Here is a 17,117-nt window from a genome sequence, read left to right on the forward strand (position 1 = left end):
ACAACATTAAAAGGATGACACAACTCACTATAACATATATATTGTTGCTATCTTCCATTTTATTTTAAAAATATGCGATATTAGAGTTAAAAAATGAGAATTTGAATATATATATATATATATATATATATATATATATATATATATATATATATATATATATATATATATATATATCCGGTGGTAAAGGGGGCAACCAGGGCCTGTGCACAGAGGTTTCTTAAGGGGCCCATTTTTTTAATATATTTCAATTGCAGCTCATTTTTTAATGTCTTAGCCCAAATCTATTCTAGTTTTCTTAGTCCACAAATGTAGATGACAGGTAGTCGACAGCGGCAACAAGGGCTTTAGATTATTCATCAATTGACAACTATTATTGATTAATTCATTAATTGATTATTAGCGGCATCTGTGATTATCAATTCGCTGCGGCAGAAGAGAAGCACTGAAGATTGATTGTTCATAAGTTCATATCAGGTAATTGTCTAATTGATTATTCACTTATTGAGATAATCAGATTAATAGTTTTATTAGTGTATAATTGAATGAGGATTGATGAGCAATTGAACTTGAATCATTATAGAATAATTGAACTTGAATCATAATCAAAATTCACTAATTCAATTAAGATTGAATGTTGTTTATGTGATTATTGATTGAATTTCGAAATTAAGTTGAAATCAAAAATCTGATTATATGATTGAGTGTTGAAATACTGTTGAATGTTGAAATTGTGATTATTATGATATTATCTAAAATCTAAAATTGTTTATTTGATTGAATGTTGAAATTATGTTGAAATTTATCAGATGCTGAAATCAAATTATCAGATCATGTTTTTTGTATTTAGTTGAATATTGAAAGTTGAAAGTAATGAACTTGTAGTGATGAAGTCTAAACAACCTTTCTGTAGTCAAACACGTAAAAAGAGAAAACTAGAAGAAGAAAAGAGAAAGGCCGACGCCGGTGCTCTAGATAAGTTTATTCATAGACAACCTGTTGAAGAGCTTGTTGAATAGCCTATTGAAGAGCATGTTGAAAAGCATGTTGAACACTAAGAAAATGTAGAATTAGAAGTAGAAGAGGCAGAAGAGCAAGAGCCCGTTAAAGAGCTTGTTGATATATATGATCCAAGAAGGTGGGAAAAACTTAATTATTAAGAGCTTAAACTTTTGGTTGAGAAAGGTCATAAAAGAGATACTAGTATTATGTATGGCCCCTACGATAAATCTGATATACGATTTTCTGCAGCTTTATATACAAGAACTTTACCAAATTTGGAGAAGTGTGATATAGAATGGCTAGTATATTCGAAAGAGCTCGACAATGTATTTTGTTTTTGTTGTAAAATGTTTAGAAAAAGGATTTCTAAAGGTAAATTAGGTGATGAAGGTTATTCAGATTGGCACCATGTTACCAGTAGAGTTAAAGAACACGAAATTTCCTTGGATCATATCACAAATAGGAATAAGTGGTTTGATATGCGTAAAAGATTGAACTTGAATGAAACAATTGATAAAGTTCAATACTAGCAATTCAAGAAAGAAAGATATTACTGGAAACAAGTCATTTTGCGAATCATTGCAGTAGTGAAGTTTCTTGCTAAACATAATTTAGCATTTCGTGGATAAAATGAAAAGTTGTATCAAAAAGGTAACTATAGATTGTATATTTTTTTTTCCAATTCCAACAAATACCTTTTTGTTAATTATTATGATTGATTCCACTTCTTATTTGTTAAATATACTAGGTGTGAGACTCATGTATTACATGAGTTTATTTAAAAAATAAAAAATAAATATGAAATTTCAACAGTTTGAAAAGTTTGAATTTATAAGAAAAATTAGAAAAATTGTGAATTATTAAAATTAACGAGGCTTTAATACATTGAATACATTACTTATATAAACATTTTCTAATAAATACCTTACATATATATTACCTTACATATTAAATGTGCAATTTTAATTTAATAAAATGAAAAATACAATAAAATGACAAGTGAAAAATAGAAAATTCAAAAATTCTAGAAAATGTCATGTGTCCAAATGAAGGAGAAGAGGACATGTGGCAAAAAGATTTTGATTTATTAGGGAGGATTTAACAGGTAACGGAAATTTTTTGGGTGTCACTGAAATATTGGAAGAGTTTGACCCAGTTATCAAAGAGCATGTGCGGCAGATCACAAATGACGAGCTTCATGTGCATTATCGTGGGCACACGATCCAAAACGAACTAATACTTTTGATAGCTCAAGAAATTAAAAAATAACTTATGAAGACGATAAAGGAAGCAAAGTACTACTCAATCATACTTGATTGTACTCCTGATTCAAGTCACTAAGAACAGATGACTATAATAGTGAGGTATTTAAAGTTAACATATAATTCTGTTACTGTCGAGGAGTCCTTTTTAGGTTTTTTGAATGTTGATGATACCTCCGGAAAAGGACTATTTGATATTACACTTGAGGAGTTAAAGTCTTTTGGTCTTGAAATTGATGATATGCGTGGTCAAGGCTATGATAATGGAGCAAACATGAAAGGAAAACACCAAGGAGTGCAAAAGAGATTTTTAGAAATAAATTCTAGAGCATTTTACACTCCTTGTGGTTGCCATTCTCTTAATCTAACATTATGTGATATGGCTAACAAGTGTGTTAAAGGAAAGAACTTTTTTGGATTCATCTAACGCATTTATACTATATTTGCAAATTCTACTAAGAGGTGGGAAATCCTAAAAGATAATGTAAAAGATTGGAGTCTTAAGTCATTGTGTCAAACTCATTGGGAAAGCCGAGCTGAGAGTGTAAAGGCTATTAAAATGCAACTTGTTGACGTACGATTAGCTTTACTTCAAGTTGGAGAAAAAGATAATGATGCTGCAATTGCAAGTGAAACTTCACTAGCATCAAAAGAACTTGGTGACTTTGAATTTTTGGTATCAACTGTTATCTGGCATGAAGTGTTAAACCATATGAATATTGTGAGTAAAAAGTTACAGTCAAATGATATGCATCTTGATAATGCTATTACAGAAATAAACAAATTGATTAGGTACTTCAAGGATTATAGAGAAACTGGTTTTTTAAAAACGATAGATGAAGCTAAGGACATTGCTATTGAAATGGGTATTGATCCAATATTTCCACAAAAGCGTTTGATTGAAAGGAAAAAAAGGTTTGATGAGAGTTCAAGTAGAGAAGAAGTTTCATTTACACCTAAAGAGAATTTCAGAGTTAATTATTTCTTATACATTGTTGGTCAAACTATTTCTTCTATTGAGACAAATTTGAACAATTCAAAGAGTATGACAAAGTATTTGGTTTTTTTATTTCCACATAATTTGAAGGGAATTGAAGATAAAGATCTTAAGTCGTCTTGTCATCGTCTTGAAAAAGCACTCAAGTTTGAAGAAAGATCGGATATTGATGCCGATGAACTTTATACGGAGTTGAAATTATTTGAGACATTGGAAACCAATGAATTTAGCAACCCTATAGATGTTTTGAAGTTTTTGAAAGAACTTGATTATTTCCCAAATGCAAGCATTGCATATAGAATATTGTTGACTATTCCAGTAACGGTGACATCTGCAGAAAGAAGTTTTTCTAAGTTGAAGTTATTGAAGTCTTACTTACGCTCCACAATGTCCCAAGAAAGACTTAGTGGTTTGGCGATGATATCTATTGAGAACGAAATCTTAGAGAGTATAGACTACGAAGAGTTGCTCAACCAATTTGCTATCAAGAACACGAGGAGAGCTTCACGGATCGTCGGTTAACGGTTACAATATGTAATTATTCATTAAAATACTATGATTTTGCTATGTTTATTGCTATAAAGTTTATTGTCGTTTTAAAAAAATATTAGTTTATGTAATTTTAATTCGTTACACTTTAAGGCCTAAGGGCCTTTTTTTCCGGCTCATCCTGGGCATTTGAGTTCTCGGGACCGGCCCAATATATATATATATATATATATATATATATATATATATATATATATATATATATAAACCATATACATGGGACCATATGAGACCCATTTCTCGGCCCAGGGGCGGCTCAACCAGTTTAGGGGCTCTAAGCGAACCAAAAATTTGGGGCCCTTTGTCATTACTATACTTAATGTTATAAGTTAAACCCTCATCCTTTCCAAAATCCTTCTAACGAATATGGCTTAAAAAAAATTAAGCCATATTAACCCTAATAGATAGTCTAATCGAAAAAAAAGAATCAGTCAAGACTATTCTATAATCTACATAAAAGTTTAAAAAACAGATTTTCTCATTTTGTGCAGAAAATAAAAAAACAGATTTCTACATGACTACATCAAACAAAACTTCATCAAAATAACAAAATTTATCGATTATCATAGATAATAGATTATCAAATTATCACAAATTCACAATCATAGATAATCAACAATGAAGAATGGACTGAGTTACGGTGAAATAGAGAATCAGAGGAAGAACCGAAGAAGAACAATAGAACATATCTTTTCAACCTTTCAAGTTTCAGGATTCAGGAAAGCAATCACCAAATCGGTTGAATTAATCTTGACACTTGACATCCTTTTAAAAAAAAAAAAAGAATCAATCAACTTATAAAAAATCTCCAGAAAGAAGATTAGAAGAATAGAAAATCACAGAGGTAATGGTTTTGTGCGGTTCTGGATAGAATCAAGAATGAAATCACTAATAAGTTAATTAGATTCAGAGGACAAAGAAAGAAGAAGAAGTGAAGAACAATTGCCGAGTCGCCGTTTCTGCTGAATGGTTTCTGCTGATGTGCGTGAATGAAGAATCCGAATAAACAATCCCCTAATTTAATTTTGGGTTAAGGGGCCCCTTAGAATTGGGGGTCCTAAGCAAGGGCTTTTTTTTTTTTTTTTTTTTTTGTACAGTAAGGCCGGCCCTGTCTCGGCCAATTTCGCAGCCCATCGACACTTTTTCTACACCAATTATTCATATTAATACAACATTGTTCTAGGCGGGGAGCGTGGTGATTAAGTCATTAAACGGTTTACTTTATATTCCTTTGTAATGTTTTGTTAGTCATTAGTCATTACCGATCAAAATCCCAACAAAAAACTGGAACAAATACAAAAGCACTATTAAATATTTGTTAGCTTTTTGCTAACCTTTTAATATTTGAAATCTAAGCCGTTAAAAAAAATACAACTTTTTGATTGTTTTTGAAAAATGTTTAATATGATTTGCCATATTTGTCTTTTCTTTTTTCTCAAAAAAATATGCAAACTTAAAATTTAGTGTAAACTGTAACTCTGTAAGAATGACAATAAGTATGATACAAACTTGATACTTGCATAAGCTCATATGTTATTGTAAATAACTAAAGTAAAATAATACAAAAACCATCGTAAAACAAGTTCTAGCATACAATCGACCGAAGAATTTGGTTATCCAAATGAGAGTGTTATATGCGAGGAAATTTTCTACGAATAAACTTTTTAAAACAGTTTAGTTCAAGACTAGCAAATGAACCAGAATGAGTAATAAATTCCTTGATAGATGAAGCTAACTATGATGAAGGTATAGACAAACAAGTTTTATTTTGAAGTTATGTGTACAAATAAAAATTTAATGCCATTTTGACCCTCATATAAACATTAAGTTTCAATAGTTCAATACATACTTTCATGATTGAGAAAATAAGAAAAATACGTCAGTAGAAAATCCAAATTAATCTTTCCATATTCGTAGTTTGTTCGCGTGGCCCATTTGGTCTAATATGGCCCAAAATCGAAGTCCTTTTGGTCTAAATTCTCGATCCCCAAATCCAATTACAATACCTGTCACCACCTAAAACACTGTCAGAAACGACGACCAATTTTGGTGGCGCCGTCGCAGGAGATTTCATGTGGCCGTCTCTAAGGCACCGGACTCTTTCCCTCTCATCAGAAGCTATTCATCAATGGATGCCAGGTCTTAATCGCTCGTTTTGTTCTTCGGTAATCAATGCTACAAACACCAACGGAAAGAGTGGAAATGTTGTCGAATTACTGAACTTAGAAGAGGTCGAGAAGATTCTGAAAGATGTTCGAGCAGATGATGTGCGAGTCATACCTGTTAGAAAGCAATCGGAGTTCACAAATTTCGTTGTTGTTGCCACCGGCCGGTCTCAATGGCATGTTCGTAATATCGCTCAAGCCCTAATTTACAAGGCATGTTCTTTTCATCCGAGTTTTATTTTTTTCAATCGATTACACACGTAACTTTGTGATCTTTTGTAAATGCATCATACTTGGTCTCATGAAATATTTGGAGCAATATTTATGTTTATTTCTGCTTTCAAGTGGCGGTTAATGTATGGTAGAATGGTAGATGGGTTAGAAGGAGAAGATGATAATGATTCATTACTAGGTGATCCTCTGTGAATGCATAGTGTTTAATGTGATACATTTCAGTTCAAAGACATTTTTACATATGAAATCCAATATGCAGGAACAGGAACTGCAGATTCAAAGAAAAAAATAGCTGTCAAAATTAAACAGAGGCTTAGAACTCACATTAACTCTATATATATATGTATTACATTGCTTCTGAATATTTAACACAAGCTTCAGATGTTGACATGTAGTAATTTGATTTGTGGAGCAGGTGAAGCAAAAACAAACGGGAGCCAAAAGAATGTTGTTACCAAGCGTTGAAGGGCAAGAAGGTGGGAATTGGATTGTGATTGACTCAGGTATGCAGTCTGTCTTTGTTGTATATTATGATGTTAAGAAATTAAGGAGTTGATCTGATTAATAAATGATATGTTTTGTCAGGTTCATTGATAGTCCATGCACTTGATGAGAAAGCCAGGGCTTATTACAACTTGGAGCAGCTATGGACCTCTAAGGAGTCGATTAAAGAACAAAGTCAAAGTCAAAGCAAGGTAAATGTCTATATCTATATTCTATATAATATAAATGCCAAGGGGTTAAATAATAAATTGTACGTATCATTTTCCATCGCTGAGTAACAATATGTTCCTTATCAGGACTTGGATCAAGCTTTTGTGAAGGTACGCCGCAAGAATAACTCAAAGAAACCACAAAAGGAATGTGCTTGATCAACTATGCATTTCAGACTTTCGTTTCTAGTGATTAAAATGTGTTTTTTTTTTTTTTTTTTTTTTTATTTTATTTTTTATAAAGGAGTTGTACATGTAAATACTTCAAGACTATAGAAAATGATCATATTCCATCTTGTCTTGGGATAATAAAAGAGAATATGGACTCAACTCAAGATCTCAAAGTTTTCCCAGCTTGTACAAGCTCCAATTTGGTTCCTAGATGTGACCCATCTTTTGAATTTTGATAGCAATTTATCATCTTTTCAACTTTTTGGAATGTTTATTTGCAAAAATATATCAAGTGTTCTCATTGTTTCATAGATCATGTGTGTTGGGGATATATGTCTACTTGATGACACTGCGAATAATAAATTGGTTTGTTGGGTTACTAGGTACAATCCAAAAGCTTAAGAGCAACAAAAATAATTAAAGGAATAGTTTGTTATTCATCAGAACATGATGTTTTAATTAAAAACAATATAAGAGAGAGAGAGAGAGAGAGAGAGAGAGAGAGAGAGAGAGAGAGAGAGAGAGAGAGAGAGAGAGAGAGAGAGAGAGAGAGAGAGAGAGAGAGACTTTTTGCAATTAGGAAAAGTTTGAATTTAGAAGATAATTATATAATTATCTTAATCTAAGTCATGTTTGGCAATTATTAGAATAAGGGATAAGTATTTAAAGGCTCCTATTGGTCCTTCTGAGAGACACACATCGACACCCTCTCTCTTGAGTCTTGAGAGCAAATCGACATACAACCCTTCTATGGTAATTTTTGTGCTTGCTTGGGTTACTACGACTGTGATAGAGATATTATAGTTTGAGTCTTTATCTTCCTCTTATCATAAAATTAAGTAAATCATGGAAACACCACTCGTAGCTTAGTTGCGATGATTGTAATGAAACATATATCCATGAAATATCTCGATGGTTTTTTATTGCTTGGGTTGCATGTTTAGTTTGACTTGTGCTTAAGTTTTTAAACAATCATCAAAATCCAACATAGGTATGTGAGCCTAATGTTTTATTTGCACAATAAGAAATCATTTTTGCTTGAAATCGACGAGGTGTCTCTTGTATACACAAAAGATAAATTGCGTGTATGATATATGCATATCGAGTTTCATTGATTTAAAACAAAAGAATGAAAACTGATTTCTTATATAAAATGAGTTCGAATTTATGTGCATCATGATTTCCCAAATTTTGATTTATAGTTTCGTTTGGATGGTTTTGGCATTAAAACCATACAAATAAAATTACCTAAGTGTGTTTATAGGTTTATGTCATTAAGTTTGATTTTATGGTATCAAAATATATAAACAAATATAGGTATTTATGTGTCAAATGTTAAATACAATCTTAATCAAAATATTGCAATTTGTAAGGTTTTTGCACACCATAGATTAAATAAGTTATTGCAACTCTTCAGAACGGGTTGTGTTAGGTTATTTTTCAATATTTTAAAAATAATGTTACACATTTTCAAAAAGTTACATATATCTGAGGATAGACTAGTATGATGTACCTATTTTGAACGTGCTACATAAAGTTGTTGCGACAGATCTAATACAATGATATTCAAATTTTATGTTGCAACACTTTAGAAATTGTTGCTTGGTTTCTGATGCATCACTTTTATATAAATGTTGTTGCATGTAATGCAACATTGTTTCTAAATTGATGCCTTACACTTTTGTATGCATCAATGTCCGCATATTTTATGATGTTTTTGATATATTGTTTCATGTCTTGTTTTTTAGGGTATTAAACTATCAGTACTTCCAACTTTTATGAAAAATAACTGTTTCACTTATGCTTTTGATAAGAAATTTTGATTTGAAAAATTAATACGTTACATATGCCTTTTTTTTTTTATTGTTCTTTAATGCTTTAACCTCTGCCTTTTGTCTCAACGACAAGAACCACCGAAGGGATGTACTATCACTGGAGAATTTTTATATGAATTGACAGTGAACCAATGTATTCTAGGATGTAACTCATGACATATCTCGTCCATTGAAGCGTGTTGTTGCATTTGTCAAAGTCTATAGTTACTCAACTGCAATGGCTTAATGGGGTTTCAATTCGCAAACGAAGCGTGTTGTTGCATTTGTCAAAGTCTATAGTTACTCAATTGCAATGGCTTAATGGGGGTTCAATTCGTAAACGACTAGCCCAATGAGCCATCTCTATTAGCTGAAACTGTTATGGCCACCCTTCTCAAACACTGATTCAACAACCAAGTTTGTTTATCAGCTAAGAGAACTATGTTTGTCTATTATTAAAATATTATTTTGACATGGGTGTTCGTTATTCAACTCTTCTTGTTCTAAATAAACATAGAACAAATATCCACCGATGATTTGTCACTAATGGTATATTGATAGTCAGCCACTAAAGAGCTCAAATTCAACTGAAGATTTGCGAGTGATGATCAACTGACTCCTTTCAATCAAAGATTGTTGCTCATCCAATTATAATTAAGCACTGATGGAGTGTCGTTTCAATTGTCCACGCGTTAAAAAAATATCAAACATTTTTAAATGAGTTCTACAATCCAACCCTCTCACTCCTATCTTATCATGGCGGTTTGTTGGCATGGACGCCGATGCAATTAATGAATTCTGGTACATGGCAGAGTTTGATGAAGACATTTTGTCTCTGATTGGAAGAATTATCAATGGATATCATGATGTACACATCAATGTCAATCCCCCGTATATGGAAATGTTTTATTGGGATAATCACCAAGCGTCTGAGTCTTGTGACTGGAAGTTGGGATCAATTAAATTCTATGAAAAATGACTATCCTTTACGCTATGTTATATAGGAAGAATATGGATTTAGTCCAACTATTCTTCAACACATTTGTTAAGCCGCTCAAGAAGTCTCCAAATCGTCAATTGAATGTGCCATTTCCAAGATTTCTCTCAATGGCAATGGAAGAAGCATTAGGTCCAGTTATATATGTACACCTACTTGGTCATTTCCTAATGACAAATCAACTCGGTGTTAGTACTTTTCAAGATATTCCACAACCAAATGATTCTACTATTACTCTGTATATGCACCACTATATTGTATATCTATATCAACCAGCCCAACTAGTTGACAACCAAGTTATTACAGAAGAGGAAAATGATGCAGATGCCAATCTTAGTGTTCAATCCCCCCTGTAAATCAACACATTTATTGTGATCACTCCTCAACTTAATCATACCATCAGTTTGAGGATCACTCATATCATTAATCATATGCTCAGTCTCAACATCTTTCTAAGCCAGATTTGCAAGGTATGGATCCTCCCTCTTTGATCCTATGCGATCAAACTCCTATAATTCTTCTCATTCTGTGAATAGGGCTGATTAAACCTGATGGGTTTTAAGCAAGGTTGTCAAGATCGGGATCATACCTAGGATCGTTTTTGGGTTTGCAAGATCGGGATCCTAAGATCCCACAAAATAAAATATAATTTTAATTTATAATCTTTAATCATGAAAAATATTTCAAACATTCAATTTTTCGTTCAAAAGTTATAAAAACTTCAAAATATTAGTCATAATCACAATACAAAATGATAAATGGTAAATTGGTAAAGGATAAAAGACATAAAGTGGTAAAAAAATTTCATTTGAAAAAAAAATCAAGGGAAGGTAGGATCGGATCGGATCTCGATCCTACGATCCTACCCACGATCTTACGATCCTACCTGCGATCCTACCCCCAAATACGATCATTTTACGATCCGGATCGTTTTTTCATACCTAGGATCGTAGAATCGTACGATCCTACGATCAGGATCGCGATTTTGACAACCATGGTTTTAAGCACTACAACATTCCTATGATGTACATGCAACCCTAATGCTTTGGATCTAAGTTTTCCTCTATTGAACATGCAAATACAAACTCCAAAGCATAAACCCTACTTCTAGCATACAATTTCGAAATTTACAACTAAAACCAAATTAGATGAATACCTTTTCTTGTAGCTACTTGATCTTGACCTTCAAGAGCTTAGTGCCCCAATTGTTGCACCTCTAATGGAGTCACAAACACCAAGTAGAAATTGGATGAATATGAGAAAGATGGTTAGGCTCAAAATTCGGCTAGGGTTCTCTATGAGTCCACAGGTGCCGATTTTGGGAGCTAATGGGTTCCTTTTATAGTTGAGGCTTCTAGGGTTATCAACTTGGAAACCCTAATTCCCTTGCTTAGGCCCTAAGCAACATACAGACCTTCACATGAAAGGCTTTGGAAGAAATCTTTATGGACTCTCATAGAGTTTTCGTCCACCACTTATCAACATGGTCCATTAGCCCAAACTACAACTATCACTGATTTACATAATCAGTCCCCCATTATTTTAATTAGTCTCTTTTGATCACTAAATTAATTCCAAACTAATTTCTGATCAATACTAATTAAATAATATGATTTCTCAATTAATATGTGATGTGTGTAAAATGCACTGGTTTTAATCCTACTTTTGAGTTATAAATTAAGCACACAAAGGCAGTGAACCTGTCTTTTAGTGGTATAGTTGGGTAAGTAGAGTGTCGAACTCAGGGAACGGTAAATTAAAACTAAAGACTAATTTTATCTAAATTAAATAGTAAATATGGGTTTTCTCTAGTTTCACAAGACTAGAAACTTACTAATACTACTTGGGCTAAGAACTAGAAAAACAAAGATTTAACTGAATTTAATAATAAAAGGGACTTATGTTTAGTTCAACTCAATTGATCCTATGGTTGATATTATGGTAATAGTGCAATGGATTAATTCTTCTATTGGCTACCGATTCAAGTGATTAGCCTTGCGTTCGCTACGATAATCCTTAGAAAACAAACTAACTCAAACAGTGATCAGTTGTCTAATTTAATTTAATTCACTAGATTATTTATTCGGGTTAATTTAGACTTGTAACAGCTAACTAAATTGGTCCTTTAGTTAACCTCTTGCTGATGGTCATCAAACAAGCTCACACATGAATTTACCTAATTTTTCTTATTAATTCTAGTTTCACGTTCGTTAGTCCTAGACATATGATAAAGTGGTCACATAAATTATATGAGGTAGCAATTAAGAGATGTTCATGCTTCTTAATTATCTTCCTACTAACAGAAAAACAGTTATCATTCACACATAAGGTTCTTTAACAAGCTAGAATCAACAAAATCATCAATATTAAATTAATCCTACCATAAAATCAAACAATAATATCAATTTTGTATCCCCAAACAGAAGTTTAAGAGTTTTAGCTCATGATTGAGGTAATTAACAGCAATAAAACGAATTCTAATTGTCTAACCATAATTGAGAAACAATAGATTAAGTAGAATGATGAGAATGTGCCTTAAATCTTCTTCGGAATTGGATTCTAGGTTGTATCTTCGTTCTCTAGGGTTCTTCTGGCTCTTCAATCGCAGCTTGCTTCTCCCCAAAGGTTCCAGCCGTCCTTCCATCAGATTAAGACCCGCTATTTATAATTATCACAAAACAGGGGCTACTCGGCGAGTAGGTCGTGGACTCGCCGAGTACATGCGTGGACTCGTGTTCGGCAAGGAATCTTGACTTTTCTTTCGGGAACATTCTAATGAACTCGCCGAGTACATGCGTGGGCTCGCCGAGTAAGTGTGTAGTTTTCCCTTTTCCTTCATTCTTTGGTCTCTAATTGCTTCTCCTTTTTCCTTTCTGCTTCCAAGCATGTCTTTTGGACTGAAAACACAATATAAGCATTATTAAGTACCTTTTGTCCATATTATGCATATAATTAGCCAAAAATGAATAGAAATATATGTTAAACATATGATTAATTATGCACATATCAAAATACCCCACACTTGACTTTTGCTTGCCCCCAAGCAAAACTGAATTTTAACACATTAGAATCACATAGGACAACTTACGTCGAACCCAGCCATTATGCCAAGACCGCAACGCGCACATTTGTGTCTAAAATTTTCCTAATAACCCCCATACTCTAAATACTCACAATCCTCATAAACATTCGCCCACTCACCCCGAACTATGCTCATTTTATGCATCCCTCCGAATCCATCCTCAGAAAACCTCTTAACCTCAAGGTGTTTTTGGTTGAGTAACCCAAGCATACATAATCTAGATAATTACAATGTATGATACCACATTGGAGCTCTTTGGAATTCTTCATTTCTTTGGCATTTGATCTTTGATCTCTTTGAATTCACCACTTTGTTGTTTGGTTTTTGGTATCTTCAACTTTTTGAATTTCTTGGAATTTTTGATCTTCTAATTTCATATTTGACTTTGATGCTCCAAAAATTCTTACAACTTTTCTTTTGTAATTCTCTCTTTTTTTTCATGTAACTCACTTTTTTCTTCACTCAATACCTACATGCTTAAGCAGGGGCACTCAACTTCAACCTTTATTGATTAATGATAACAATTTTCCTGGATACATTTCAAGTACACGATGCTAAACATATTGCATCCTTCGGGCTAAGCGAGGTTGTGTTTTTGTCCCATGATTTCACTAGAATAAGGGAGCCACAAATGCACTATAACGTATATAGGCTCAACTAAACATTTGGGTCCTCATGGAATCATCAAATATAATAGTAGCATGATCTCTAATTGTTTTTACCAAAATATCTAAATTAGCCCTAGCAATTTTATGCAAAATTTTAAAATTAATCTAAATTTTAACTAAATGTAACCAACCCCCTACCCCACACTTATTTCATGCAATGCCCCCATTGCATATTATGCATGAATAAGAAAACATAAAAATAAAGAGGGAATTGGAACAAACTCCCCTGGGATAGTAGTGGCGAGGCTGATCATCTTCAATTTAGCTCCATCTTTGAATGACTTTAAACATGGGAACAGCTCATCCATGTCTTGGGTGTCATGTCGCGTGTGGTAGACTTGCAAATGACTCAAATATGTAGGATACAGCTCCTAGAAACCTCCAGCAATGATCCTTTATGAAAGAGTTGGATAAAACTGCAACGAACGTGCCCAAAACAACTCTGGAATCCGAAAAAATGATGATGGACTCGGCGAGTAAGTCGTGTACTCAGCGAGTATGTTGCTAACTTGCAGAGAAGTCGTGAATTTGTCCATGCACTCGCCGAGTAGGATATGTGAACTCGGCTTGTAGGCGCTGAGTTTTCCTTTCGACTGAAGTGCTGAATCGGGGTAATTCAGTGACTCTTTTTCTAATTACTTCAGTAATAAAGCACTCTACACTCCCAACTCTAACGGACTCGAACTTAATGGAAAAGACTTCGCACTCTCAATTGAACATTCCTTACTTGAACCTTGACCCATAAGACTTCTAAATGTATCCTAACCTTCCAATCCTGAAAAAAAAATGCAGACAAGAGTGAAAGCAACCAAAAGTCCTAACAAGAAATAAAATCATCCAAGTTTAACAAGTTGTCCAAATAAAACATCACGAAAATAAATTAAAACACAAAAGAAACATTCTTCATTCTTCATCATCCATGTCGGCTCCTCCAGCTCCACTTCCTCCTCCTTCATTGCCTTTCCTCATCCTTTCTTCCCAACTCATGATGTGGGGGTAGCCGGGTCCAGGTCTCGGTGCGATGTTCATTTGTTTGAAGAGATAGCCAAATGATTGATTGTTATAGTTAACTCCTCTTCCAATATCATCCAAGTAGCGCCGGTACTCAAGTTGATTCCATCCATCGTTCTCTTCTTCCACCGGAATAACCGGTGGGTCTTCCCGTACCCGCTCGCTTCTTTGCCTCACTCGCCTTCCCGGCTCCTCGGGGATAGCCGGCTCATCCGCATGAGGAATAGAAAAAGAATCACCAAACTTTTCCACAATCCTTGCCCTCCTATATAATGCGGTGTTGAACGGAGGGGGATAAATGACTGTCAGCGCCCTTGACTCTTGCAAATCTAATACTCCAAATGACCTTGCAAGCCTCGTCACAAACATCCCTCCATTAATCTTGGAGTTCATCTTCTCCTTAACAGCCCCTTCAGCAAGATACTTGGCTACGCGATAGGGGAGATTGCAGAAAACATCGGGAGTAATAATACTCCAAAGATAAAAGATGTCAAGGGTCGGGACCTTGTCCCAGTCCTTTCGCATATTAATCGTGCTGGCAATGAACCGATGAATGAGACGGTGGATCGGTGAGCGTATGTGACCCTCCTGTGCGGTAGATGGGATGTACACCCGGTTAGCAATAGTATTCCACCAGGTAGAAGCAACCACTCCCTCGGGGAGATCTTTGTGGCAATTCTCTAAAAAAACTTCAAAATCTTCATTCAACATAGTGCTTTGCTCATAGATTCCAAGCCTCCATGAAAATTCAACCATGCTACATTGTCGCAGCTCCCCACCAAGAGAAAAGGAAACTACATTGGGATTGTAGTACTCACTACCACCTCGGAATGAGATGGTAGCAAAAAACTCCCAACATAATTCAGCGTAGACTGGTTCTTGAATTTTGAAAAGCTGTAACCAACCATCACATATGATGGTTGAATCCCCCAAATTACATTCTTTCACCAAATATGGTGTTAGCTCTTCTTCCAAACCAACTTTCCCCATCCAATCCCAATCCACTGCATTGGGAAAATGAATCTCTTTCTGTTTTAAAGCCTCTAACTTGTTTTTGGCACGGGCTTGAGACGATTTGGATGTGATTTGGCAGAACGAGAGCCACGGGATGTCCCCTTGGCTTCCCCCTCTTGAAGACTGACCTCGTCTGGACATGGTACCTGCATGACAACATTAAGAAAGCACAAACAAACAACACCCAGTAATTAAAATTGAATAAAACAGATCTGTATAGCCTCCTACTCGCCGAGTTCATGTCCTACTCGGCGAGTAGGATGAACATCGGGACCAGAATCTGTCGAACACATATGGGTCACTTAAAACACCCAATTTTGCACAGGGGTTTGCTGTACTAAGTCCATTAACCACTAAACCAAAAGAAAATTCTCCTAACAACTCCTAATTTATGGTAAAATTAAAACCCTAGAATTTGAGGAAACCCCCAAATCCGAATTTAGACTAAATAGGGGCAAATCAGTGATAAAGCTTGAACCTTTGATGAGTTTTTAAGTGTAAAGATCATACCCTTTTCCTTGAAAGTCGAGGATTAAGCCAAAAATCACAGAAATCGCTTGAAGGAGGCTGTGCACGGCGAGTGTGTGGGTAAAATGGGTAAAAACCCTTATTTCTTAGATTTTTATACCGTCTGTGTAAGTTGGCTACTCGCCGAGTAGAAACGGGCTACTCGCCGAGTACAAATGCTTTTACGCGGTTTTTTTTTTTTTTTGGTTATTTAGGCAAGCACTCGCCGAGTACTCGTACCTACTCGGAGAGTAAAGCTTGCAGTTTGACAAAAATTGAATTTAATGTTTTTAACCCACCACCCCACACTCTAGGCATTGCTTGCCCTCAAGCAATCATTTAGAACATATTTCCAGAAGAATATGAATGAAAAAGATCCTAAGGAATTAAAAAGAAAGAAAAGGAAAAAGAAATGCAAACTCTAAACTCGGGTTGCCTCCCAGAAGCGCTTCTTTTTAAGGAGTCATTAGCTGGACTCCTCCCATTCTACGTGGCTGCAATCCCTTCCAGCAACATCAACTCTTCCATGCCTTCATTCCTTGGAACTCTTTCTTCATACTTTTTGACTCTATGTCCATTGACCTTGAACGGGGTGCCATCTTTTGACAATAGCTCTATAGCACCATGTGGAAACACCTTCTTCACCAGAAAAGGACCATCCCATCTTGACTTGAGTTTGCCCGAGAAGAGTTTTAACCTTGAATTAAAGAGCAACACCTTTTGCCCTTCATGAAATTCTTTATTTTCCTTGATCCTCCTGTCATGCCAATTCTTAGTTTTCTCTTTATAGATCAAAGAACTAGTGTATGCATCATTTCTAAGTTCCTCAAGAGCATTCATTTGCATTAACCGGTTGTTCTTGAGCTCCTCCATGTTGAAGTTGCACATCTTTAAAGCCCAAAAAGCTTTATGCTCTATCTCCACTGGTAAA

At 34.6% G+C, this 17,117-nt stretch overlaps 2 protein-coding genes across 2 annotated transcripts; both read left to right on the plus strand.

The window, feature by feature from the left end:
• The first annotated feature begins 2,823 nt into the window (after nucleotides 1-2,823).
• On the plus strand, nucleotides 2,824-3,783 carry LOC145104071 (uncharacterized). The gene has a single exon (XM_079041348.1). It carries the CDS (start codon nucleotides 2,824-2,826, stop codon nucleotides 3,781-3,783), a length of 960 nt encoding a protein of 319 aa, XP_078897474.1.
• A 2,019-nt stretch (nucleotides 3,784-5,802) lies between these two features.
• LOC145169239 (Lojap-related protein) lies at nucleotides 5,803-7,361 on the plus strand. Its single transcript, XM_079087807.1, has 4 exons — nucleotides 5,803-6,188; nucleotides 6,625-6,712; nucleotides 6,795-6,904; nucleotides 7,010-7,361. The coding sequence occupies exons 1-4, from the start codon at nucleotides 5,883-5,885 to the stop codon at nucleotides 7,079-7,081; spliced, it is 576 nt and encodes a 191-aa protein (XP_078943933.1). The 5' UTR covers nucleotides 5,803-5,882; the 3' UTR covers nucleotides 7,082-7,361.
• Nucleotides 7,362-17,117: the final 9,756 nt, after the last annotated feature.

The sequence above is a fragment of the Lactuca virosa genome, chromosome 4 (assembly GCF_052849685.1).
Source record: "Lactuca virosa cultivar CGN04683 chromosome 4, Lactuca_virosa_CGN04683_v6, whole genome shotgun sequence".
Lineage (NCBI taxonomy): Eukaryota > Viridiplantae > Streptophyta > Magnoliopsida > Asterales > Asteraceae > Lactuca > Lactuca virosa.